An 11,653-nucleotide genomic window follows, 5' to 3' on the forward strand; every position below is an offset into this window, starting at 1 on the left:
GGTGGCTTCCCGCCTTAAACAGGGCACGACGAGAAGAAACAGAGAAGGGTGATGAGTGTCGAGCCATGAAGGGAACAAACACAGAGGCAGGACGGCCGCCTGAGCAGGAAAAGCATTTCAGCACCTCGGCTAATGATGGCTGTATTACCACCAGCATCCCCTCCCCACCTCCCTCCTCCCCTTCTTTACCATTCAAGTTGAGGGAAGATTTGTGTGAGCTGAGAGGACTGCTTCTTTTTTTTCTTTTTCTTTTTTTAAATCAGAAGAAAACAACAGCAGAATATTTAAAAATCCCTTAAGCAATTATTTTAGCAGGAACGAGGAAGAAGGGAGGAGGATTCCTCGTGAGACATTTTGTCCTCTCTTTCTGTATCTGTTGTTCTTTGCTGCTCTCCGTTGGTAATAGCCTCCGTTCCTCGTCTCTATTCAGCAGCACAAAATGAGCCTCTCTGGTGGCAGCGAGAGTGATGAGTACATTCACCTCCATTCTGCTGCACTCTGCTCGGAGTGCGGGTCTGTGTGCGCACGAAATTAAAACTAAAGATTGTGAGTGCGCGTGTGCATGCGTCTCACTGCTTCGTCTATTTCCATGCATTTGCCTGGATATATAGAGTTTGTTTGCACGAGCATACATGTGGCAAATGTTTATCCCAAGATGTAGATGACTGGGGTTTGTGCGCACGCTCTCGGGTGTCACTCGCGCATGTGTGTTCACTGGGAGAGTGACGGGTGATGATGTTTGGTGTGCCGCCTCCCTCCCCACAGCGAAGGTAATCTCATTATTCAGCCCACTTCCTGCTGCTGCCACCAGAGACAGGCTGACAAACACTAACCACCTCGACGGCCGGAGCAAAGAGAAGAAAAGGGGGGGTAAAAGAAGAAGAGAAAAGGAAGAAAAAAAGACAGCGTGAATGGGTGAAAATTGCTTACAGAAACTCGGCAGTAAAAATGGAGGGCTATGAAAGGAGAAAGAGACATATGAAAAGAGGAGGAACGCCTGTGAATAGCCGCTGAAGCAACAGGAAATCTGAAGAGACAGAGGACATGGAACAGAAAAAAAAAAAAGACAACCAAAAGGAAGATGCAAATGCTTAATTTGTGTATATGTAGAAGAGAAGGAAGAAAGGGAGCAAAACAGGGGTTGGAGGAGTGGTGGTGGGGGGAGAGAACAAGGGACTGAGTTTGTGGATTTAAAGTCATCGGGGACTGGCGGGCTAAATAGAATTACGTGGTGAATTTAGAATGATGCTCCCAAGCGCATATTTAACACTGTCAACAGAGGGAGGGATAGAATGGGAGACCTAGATATACACACACACACACATACACACACACACACACACACATATAATGAACGGAGCACAGGAGAGAAACTTCATCCGTAAAACCTCTTAATCCAATACCAATGACAGTTTCCAGCTCAGCAAAGACTGCTGAGGCAAAAATGCTCCGATCGCACACTGACATCACAATCGGGTCCTGAACACACACACGTGCACAAGCAGGATTTAAAGAGGACACAAATGCACAGATGGAATTTAAAGTGGACTTTACCATGCATTTGCTTATTTTCTGTCTTTTATATACTGTTACATTAGTGGATGCTCATATTAAACATGGGACAAGTTTCGATTATTCAGTTTGATCCAATTCAATTTGATTTACAGGGCGCCAAATCACCACAACAATCGCCTCAAGTTGCTTTATGTTGTATGGTAAAGACCCTATAATAATACTAAATGATGTGATCAGTGTTTCAGACAGTTTTTCCTACTTTTGGCTCTGTGTGATGTCACATGTATGATGCGTCCAAGCAGGGTTTTGGGGCGATATTACATGTTTGTATTTAAACCTAAATACAAAAAAATAAGGGGTTAGGGTCTTTGGAAAGTAGTGATTATGGTCAGAGTAAGCCTCAGTTCATATAATGTCCTCTCATACACTTTGACAGTTTAAAACATGCAAAGCAGGGCCTTCTGTCTGATCTGTGGGACAGACCACAGCTGATGAATCGGAATCACGTTAAAACTGGGTTTACAACAGAATTAGACTAAAGGTTGAACATTTAGTTTTGATAGTTAGGATTAGGATAAGGCTCTAGGGAAAGCTCACAAAGAAGTAGAAACTTGTTTGTGTTGTGATGAGCGGCGGTTATGAGTGACTGCTTCACAGCTCAACTATGTGCAAGCATTCTGCAGTGTCAGAAGCATCTGTCAACTTCACACCTCAAACAAGCTACTCATCCCCAACAAACACACATGACAACAGAAGCAGCTTCGAGGGAAACAACTTAAAATCTGATTGTCATGAATAATAATAAATAAGTCATGAAAAAACAACTGCCAAAAACGTTATTTCGATCAATCTTCTAATCAAGAAAAAAGCGGGCAATTATCATTTCTCCATGATGATATACATGATGGGCTAAAGTGCCCACCAATCTCTTCCTTGCATTACCTCAGAGACACTCCCGCACTTCCAACAGCAGGGACTCCCTCACCAGATGAGGAGTGAGACAACAAGCTGACCCCCGCGCCCTCCCCACAGAGTAGGCGAGGTGGTTAACAGGGAACGAGATCCCAAACACAAACAGACAGTCCCCTCTCCTTAGATCAGGGGGCCCTTTGGCCCACAGTGCCCCAGTTGTCCCTCTTGCCTTGGCCCTGGCTATACACCCTAGTCACCCTAGGTCCACCTCAGGCACAGACACCCATACACACTCCCCCTACCACAGCTGTCAAAACCCTGACATCTTAATCAATCCTGGATCCCCAACCCTGTCATACACTGCAGTAAGATGGATGCGGAAGGGGATGACCCCTGACCTCTGCCAGGGGTAGAGAATACAAGTCCTACATCCCCTGTCAGCTCCCCCTCTAAATCCTTCTCCCCCTCAAACATCACCAGTCTCAGACGGCTCTGCTGCTGCCCCAAACAATGATGGAGGGGAGCCCATTCATCCTGGGCTGGGAACCAGGGGCCAGGGTGCCCTTGTAACCCTGCACGTACACAGGACAAGCACACACACACCACTCACACAACTGCACCAAAGAAAACCTTTTAAACAAAAACAGTTTGAACTTTATCAAACCACCTCATAGGCTGAAACTCTCATACACATTTTCAAAACAGCAAAACAATACTGGAAAAAAAAACCCATCACACCTAAACTCATGTTTCCTTTAATTTCACCCTCACCACAAAGAAACCCCAAACCTCTGCGTAAGTCTGTTTGTCAACACGGGCATAGAAAAGCGGAGCCCCCCCCCCCCCCCCCCAGAGCCTGTCACGTGGGGAAATATTAACCAGCTCATCTGTGCACTTGAGGACCAGCACCTTTTAACCCACAAGTCCCTGACCCACAATGAAAATAAAGCCAACACATGTTATCCAGCTGAAAGTGAAATTTAGAAAGAGAGTAGAACTGTAGCTAAAAGTGAATAGAGTGGGCGTACTGGCACTGTAGACTTAAACAAGCTCAAGCAGATGCAGTGATATGGGGACTAAATGGATATATTGGCTTGAGCAACAGTGCTGGTGCCAAGCTGGCAAACACTACAATACTGCATTAGTCACATAAAATCAAAGCTTCCAAGTCCTTTATTGCCTTCTATGATGACTATAACAGCTATTTATCTCAACGAGAATTAAAGGGAAGAGATAAGAAGTCATTTCCAATGATGCAACAAAATGGTATACATGGTATACAATATGAGATCAGGGTTCTCATACTGAGTCATAAGAGGTTGTTGTGGTAAACTGATTGCAGATTTCTCTCTCTCTGCTTCTCTAAAACTGACTCTGGATATAGAAACCTGGCTGGAGCCATCTGAACCCCGAGGAGGTGGCGACACTCCAGGAGAATTCTTACTGATCATACAGTGCGCTCAACAAATAAACTCTGAACTATACACACAAACCTCCATCTGTGACTACTTGAACCCCTTTGCCTTTCCCCCACCCCCGAGCAGCCAGTGGTAGCCCTAAATCACCAGACCTGTTTGTCACGCAATTAGTCCTCCGAGATAAAGGCTGCCTCGTAAATTAGGAGAGGTGTAGTAGTCCGTCCCCCTGTTAATCACCCGTGCCCAGCCTCTGACCCCTGCGGCCCACTGCTTTCTGTGTGATGTTGGTGGGTGGTGACGACCGGGGTTTACCAATAAACTTTCATGGCAGAACTGGCATCCGCTCATCTGGCCAGCTTACAAGTGTGCCCCCAGCTTGGCAAAAGACTGATCAACAAAACAGCTGCTGAATCCTACTAGATGTTATTAACATCACAGTACTGTATACCATAAGCCACAGACCACTGGGTGCAATGAAACAAGGGAGTTAAAGTGGGTCAGAGGCAATCAAAAATGCCATTTATGAAGAGCTTGGAAACTGACAGAAATTTGAAATGATCCATTGGTGGGTTTTTGATTGGCATTCCTAGGATCATTTTAAATTCACCAACAGGCTTCAAGCTCTATCATGATTGTGATTTTAAAAAGTCTGAAGGGGGAAGCACTCTGCGCTGACCTTAAAACCTCATCAAACTGCCTGGTATAGGATCACGGCAAGCCAAGAGTAGAATAATTGTCCACAAAGGGCTATTCCTCTCCTACCAAATAGAACTATTTCAGCCCCATCTCCCAGCTGTGTATTTTTACTCCTCTCATACCTGCTTGGAATTATAAACCCTTTTCTCTCTCTCCTTCTCTTCCTCTAAAGCTGTCTATCTCTTTTCCACACCTTGGGGCTCTATTGTGAATAAGAGAAAGAACAGTTGGGGGGGGGGGGGGGGGGTGAAAGACACAGCGTTAGTGCAAACCAGTTGGGGCACTAGTCTCCTCTCTCCGTGTCACCAATTCTCCTGGGATGCATCCCACTGCACAACACCTCCCAGTGGGCCCACTAATTACTCCATTTACAGTCATCTCCGCTTCTATCACCCAACTAAACACTGGAGAGAAGGCTGTAGAGAGCTAGGGAGCAAGGAGATAAAAACATCCAACGGAGAGGGAAGAACAAAGAGAACAAAACACACGAGATAAAGACAAAGAGACAGAGACAGGATATTGTAAGGGTGGGACGGACTGGAGGAGAGGGGGGACGGTGGTCTATAAATCGAGAAAGGAGCCAAAAAAATGCCATAGACAAATATCATTTCCTTACCTTGACATTCTGAATTGCGCTCCTCGTATCCAGGGTTGCACAGACAGTTCCCAATGGGCACCAACCACTCGCCGTCTGCCCCGCAGTACATCTTGGGCACCTCCTTCTCCTCTGAGTTATCCACGCATGAACCACGAACTTCCACAAGCGAAGAAGTATCAGCTCCAGTGATAGTATCTGGAAACTGGGCCAAATTACGCACGGCTAAAGGACATTTCTTATAGAAGACCCTGACAGAAACAAGTGCAATGCACGCCCCAACATCCTGGAAAGCCAAATAGAAACCCTTGCGGGTCAGGGCTCCCACATCCCGGACTTCTGTATTCAACTTCATGATACGATCGCCAATGTCCACCTGAGTGAAGCTCTCATCTGCGGCGATGGTATCGATCTTGCCGAACTGGTTCTCTCGGATGTAGCGCTCTTTGTCGTTGTTGGACTCGTAGTAGTAAAGGTTGAAGGTTTCCTTGCAGGTTCCCATGACACCCGGGAGACTATTGCAGTCTCGGAGAGTGAACTTAATCTCAATGTAGACTCGCTGGGCACCTCCTCTGGGGATCCAGTCAGTGCGGAGCCAGTTGTTTTGATTGGGTTCCATGACATTGCACACCTGGTACGTCCGAATGGGGATGTTCTTTTCATCCATAATACTCACTTCCTCCCACTGGGGAAAGGAAACAAATAATAAAATGTTAAAATCAGAATCAGAGAGACTTTATTAATCCCAGAGGGAAATTCTTAAACTTTATTCATCTCCACCAGGTCACCAGTGACTGGTTTAGGGTTAGTTTCAAATCTACCCCTTTATATGGAATTTTCCTGTATGTAGCTTTCCCAAATTAAAAGTGTTCAACAGAGGACCAAATGCATAGAAGAGCTAATTGGAAAAGTTAAATCTTCCAGTTTAAACTGTGCTTGTTCAGCAGCCTAACCCTAAGTGGTTCCCTGGTGACTGGGTTGATGTCGAGAGTTTAAACTTTAAATCTGCTTGTGAAAATGGTATTTTCCAAACAGCAGCTAAAAGGAACCTGCAAAGAAAATTTGTTCAACATTAAGAACATCTAGAAAATGCCAGACATAAAAGCTCTCCTAACCGCCAATGGGTAATATGTAACCAATTAAGCACCAAGTACATATTACACGGTGCCAGTTTGCGCCAAGTAATACAGCACGAAAGAGCATTTTGTTAGTTTAGCCAAGCAGAGCAGTTCATCGATGGCTTAAATTAATGCATATTTTATGAATGACACCTAATAGAGTTGTGCAAAGATATTAATATTTATTGCTTCTCCTCCACTATGAAGGAAATATGTGATTAGGTCTCTGGCTCAGCAATGCCTACAGTTCAATTATTTGGTGAGCTGTACACAAAATCTTCGTCTCACACACACAAACACACACCTAGGCATTAGAAGACTGCTAATGATCTAATGTGCGCCTGCTCTACATCTGCATACATGATTGGCACTGATGTCAGTATGAGCTTGCGCGGGGGGTGCACAGATTACCCGGTGTGGTCTGGCTTATTTTTTACCCAGGGAGAATGTTTGTTCAACTCGTAATAAAGTTTCTCTCTCTACACGGCACCGTTGAGGAAACGCAAGTATTTCTCGAGAGCCTCGGAGCAGCCCGCTGCCTCTGATTTTTTTTTTTTTACCGTGTGTTTTAAATAGAGCCTTTGACTGAGCTGGGCTGTAAACAAGAGCAGACAAGCTTTTGGCCGCTGTCGTTTCAGCCATTTAGAAAACTGCACAAAAAAGAAAAAAAAAGTGAAACATGTGAGTCAGGCTGCCAGATTTTACTTGACGCCTTATCATAAACAATCTGGATTTAAGCCTTATTTCCCCAAAGCAGGTACGATAATGCTAAACATAGCTGTGGCTGTAGGATTTAGAAAAATGTCTATCATTTCCCACCTGCTCTCTGGCTTCAGCCCCCCTTTTGTTGTGGAAATCAAGCACCGCTGAGATAACGCTGCACCTTTCCCCCCGCCGATAGCAAGAAAGAGGGAGAATAAGGCCAATTGGTCATAATGAGAGGGTGAATGCAGGCTTTGCGCGGCTGCCGGGACCCTGTCAATCACTTGTTTGTGATAAAATGGCTGAGGGGAGGACCGGAGCGCAGCACCGATCAAGTTCATTTAGAGAGGCCGACAACAGAGCTCGCAACAGATGCACAAGATGAGATCCTGCTCCCCTGGGTTCATATTCATTAGCTGACATGGCGGTTGCTAATTTGTATTCATTTTCATAAAACATTAAAAGGCTTAATTGTGGTTTTCATCACATTTGTGCAAGCAGGACAACTGGAAGAAGTGACTTCTGGCTGACGATCACTAACCTTCTCTCGTTTGAGTGACCCTGACCTCTAAGCTTTGACGATTTGTGATTTTAAAATTTATTTATTTATTGGCCTTTGAAAATTGTTTTTTCCCCCCAGGTTTGGACAATCAGAGGACAAAAAATGAATATTTTATCTAAAACATCAAAACCTACTTTTTTATTTATGAAAGGCTAGTTAGGGTGAGGGTTAGTTCCCAGCATGCATCTGAATACATATTTACCTGTTTCTATACAGTCACGGTTAGGCTAGGTTAAGGCATTGCATGTGCCTTACGTTTAACTAAAATCTAACACTTGTGGCCATCGTGGGGCCCTCTGCGGCCCCTGTTCTTTCTCATACCAGAGCCACTGTAGCCCAATTAGAACCACCAGAGAACACACATTTTGTCGATCCTATTCCCCGTTGCTTTGTAGCTGGTCATACTGCAGGCAAGAGCTGAACCCCACTGCACTTTCCCCCCCTCATTCATCCATTCCAGAGGACCCTCTCTCAGCTGCCAAGTTCCTCTCCCTCTCCCTCTCGCTTTCGCTTCGACTCAATGGTGGAAAGGGATATAAAGTTTCTCCACAAAGGCCGATTCAATCCACGGTCTATTCAGGAAACCCGACGCCCGCTGGAGTATCGGTCCCCGCATCTGACCATTACAGAGTGGTTGGAGAGGAGGGGAGCAGAGGAGAAAGAGGAACAGGGCTTGTGAGGTTACTGGGGTGCTTACACACCCCATGGTTCTCAAAGCAGCTTCCTGAACCCGATGTGGGTCTCGAGGTGGGTTACAGGTGGCCTCTATATAAGATAAAAAATGAATTTATTCATTTTTTTGTGAAATGATCTAATCCTGAGCCCAGATGCACACAAACACACCAAGGACTTACACACACCAACACACACACAATACAACAACAAAGATATTCCCATAAAATGCTCTCCAGGACAGAATCTTATCAAAGGGGGCTGTGTATCTATTTGGCGGATCACTCTACAGCTCCTGCCAACAATGGATATCATCTCTCTATTTTTTCCCAATAGGGGACCATGCGTCCTAACAAGGGGACACTTCTTTGCAGCACTTACCCCTCCTTCTGTCGGGTTGGAGACCCATCCCAGCTCCCCCTGTACAGCTCTGGAGTCCAATAACGTGACTGGAAAACAAGAATGAGAGAAGTGAGCATGCAGTCTCAGACCGTCCACACAACATCAGCACTGGCATATAATCCAATTAGGCCTTACACTCTGAGGAAGAGAAATGGCTTCCTTTTTTTTTTTAATGATTAAAGCAAACACACACACACAAAGCTTTAAAGCGATTTATGTAGTTGAGGAAATCTTCTCATGATGATGGTTCAGGAGTAAAAACTGTGGGCCAGCAAGTGTTACAAAGATGTACATGTGAAGGCTTTGTTCTGCGTAATTCCTTGCTGTGCCTAAGAGATGTGGTTTGATTGATTTTCGTTAAGCAAAGGGATCTTCTATCAACGACAAACGCGTTTCCCCCGGAGCCTTTCACATCGTGATTTTATCGGTTGCTCACCGTCGGCTTTACGCGTTTGGCTGAATCCTCGTGCGTAAACTTAAAATTAAAAAAAAAAAAAAAAAAAGCATTTTATAAAAGGGGAAAAACACAGTGACAGACAGAAAACCGAACACAATATTTTCTCCAAAAAAGTAAAACATCACGCACAAGAAAAATTCACGCATATATTTATAATTTAAAAAGGGATCAAATTTATTTCATATTTGCGGTCCTTTACATTTTCTTTTAAATTCCCACTGAAAGGAAAAAGCTTAATCAGCTGCATGTGTTGTAAATAAATAAATAATTAAATAAAAAAACCGAGCACGTAAGCACATGAAATACATGATCGTGCACACTGAAGACTCATTTTAAATTTGAATCTTTTGAGTCCCAACTAAACGGCGCTCGGGGTTTCTAACTGTGGACTTGTTGTGTCGGACAGCTTTGCTGTGCCGAGCAGAACAGACGCACACCAAAGAGCCCATCAGAGAACAGACGTGCAACGAATGGGCTCGTCTTTAATAAAATAAAGTATTGATTTTATTAGTGTTTACAGTAGAAAGTGGGTTAGAGCCTCATCTGTAACGGACCTAACACGCTGCGCTCCGGGAACCGAGCAGGCGACTGCAGCCCCGAAAACCTCCGAGCGCATGTTTTGGATGAGATACACCACACTTCATTTAAATAGTTCTCATTTTAACACTTGATCCTTTTTTAAGTAAACGTGTATCTGACACATCATCGGCAAAAAATCTTGAATGAATCGACGACAAATATTTTGTTGTGTCGGCGTCAATGTAATGCGCCAGGCAGGAAAGCTAAACTTTTAGAATTTATTCGGATTTTTTCCCCTAAATGACGAAGTGACAGCAGGAGACATCGCTGCGGATGCTTCTGAAAATGATGGATTAAGAGCTGCTTTGTCAGTCGGATGTGTGGTTTGCGAGTCTCCAAACTGACTCGTATATTCATTTCGTTTCTTTTTTTCGACACACGTTTGTGCGAAGTGCTTTTTTAAATTGTATTTATTTTTATTTTTTATTTTTTTTTGGGGGGGGGGGGGGCAGATGTCTCCTTCACTGTCCTACAGAAAACAGCATGTATTGCTGGAGGGGAGAGGGGGCAAAAGTATCAGTACTCCCAGGCTTTCCGCAGCTGGCACGATCCAAGTCCGACTCCAAAACAACGGATGCGCGCTCGGTCAGGCACTTCTCACTCCAGTTTCGCTCGCATAAAAGCTCCGCAGAAGCCGCTGAGTGCATAAAGGTGACCCAACTCGTCGCGGCTCCACGCACTCGCAACTACTGGGGCTCGGAGAAGTGAGCCTCCGCGGCGCAAAAGCCGCACAGACGCGGGGGAGCGGGGATGAAGTCCCGCCGCAGTTCATTTTCCTCCCAGCGACCTTACCTTCATTTGGGGGATATATCCGTGACGAAGAAAGAGATGTAGAAATCCCAGAAATAAGAAAAGTGGCCGTGACCAAAATCCCTGCCATGAGTGCCATTTGTGTCGGTGCTGCGTTTTTTCCCCTCTCCTCTTTTTCTTTCGGTGCTCTTCTCCCAGGTCCTGCTGTCTCTCTCTCACTCTCTCACACACACTCTCACTCACTCCGTCGCTCTCTCTCCTCTCTCTCTCCCAGTGGAATATGGGTCTGAAGCGGACAGAGGGGGGAGAGAAACGCACCGAGCGCTCCACAGCCAGGAGGCGGGTCCACTCCGTGCGCTCTGACGCGGACTCCGTCAATCCATATAGGAAACGAGAAGAACTGGGGGTGGGAAGAGAAGAGAGGGGGGCAAATAATCATTAACTACCCCCCAACACACACACACTCACACAAATAGGCACACACCTCTTCACACACCAAACAGTGGTCACTACAGTTCAGACGCATGAGACTGGGAATCATAGCGCACATTTGTCCAACTCACAGTGACTCTGAGCTACAAGATACAATCTGCCTGGTGTGTGTGTGTGTGTGTTTGGGGTTTAGAAAAAGCAACACCTTAACTAACTGCAGAAAGCGCTCCTGAACTCTCCAGTATGGGAGTGAAATGCACTGCGTCAGTATCAGTCCTGCGCGCTCGCAGCACTCTCACTGTGCTGATCCTGCTTGTAGTTCGGCTCCAGGCAAGTCCGAGGTGAGCGAGCCGCACCGGACCAAGGTCGCCACCTAGCGGACAACTCGACGCCTGTTCTCCAAAAGAATAAAAGGGGGAAAAATTGGATTAAAGAACAAGTATGAGCATGACCTCCCCTAACATTACACAGAATTGCACTTTGTGAAATTGACAATGCGCGTTTCAGGATGGGTGGCGAGCTTGTATTGGATTATTGTCACTTGCTGTTATTCTGATATTATCAGGGCTTTATGGGTATTTACGATGAAACCTATAGGCACAGTGCAGCGTGAGAGAGGCAGACCTGGTTGTCTGTTGAGCTCCTGCTGCTGCTGCAAAAAAGCAAAAAGCAAATGGTTGTTACCCCTGCCGTTTTTCTTCAAACAAAGGCGGCATTGTTCACATCTGAGAAAAGCCAGCTGTGTCCACGTTTAAGATTTTGCCCAGGGTGCTCTCACTCATCTTTGTCCTCCTACACAGGTCTTTCTACTGCTCCTCTGAGATGCGCCCATTGCTGTGGCTG

At 45.5% G+C, this 11,653-nt stretch overlaps 1 protein-coding gene across 2 annotated transcripts in view; it reads right to left on the reverse strand.

Annotated features, from left to right (window-relative positions):
• The window catches only part of epha4l (eph receptor A4, like), a 61,437-nt gene extending 50,410 nt beyond the window's left edge, over positions 1–11,027 (reverse strand). Inside the window, exons 1-3 of one of the 2 annotated variants that reach the window (XM_084951805.1) lie at positions 10,421–11,027; positions 8,572–8,639; positions 5,158–5,821 (exon numbers count right to left, since the gene is read on the reverse strand). In XM_084951805.1, coding sequence (XP_084807931.1) covers positions 5,158–5,821; positions 8,572–8,639; positions 10,421–10,517 — 829 coding nt within the window. In that variant the 5' untranslated portion in view covers positions 10,518–11,027. The remainder of the gene's footprint in view (positions 1–5,157; positions 5,822–8,571; positions 8,640–10,420) is intronic. The other variant, XM_084951804.1, reaches the window with a different exon arrangement.
• Between the last annotated feature and the right edge of the window lie 626 nt (positions 11,028–11,653).

The sequence above is a fragment of the Perissodus microlepis genome, chromosome 14 (genome assembly GCF_051167445.1).
Source record: "Perissodus microlepis isolate ML-2025 ecotype Zambia chromosome 14, ASM5116744v1, whole genome shotgun sequence".
Taxonomy (NCBI): domain Eukaryota; kingdom Metazoa; phylum Chordata; class Actinopteri; order Cichliformes; family Cichlidae; genus Perissodus; species Perissodus microlepis.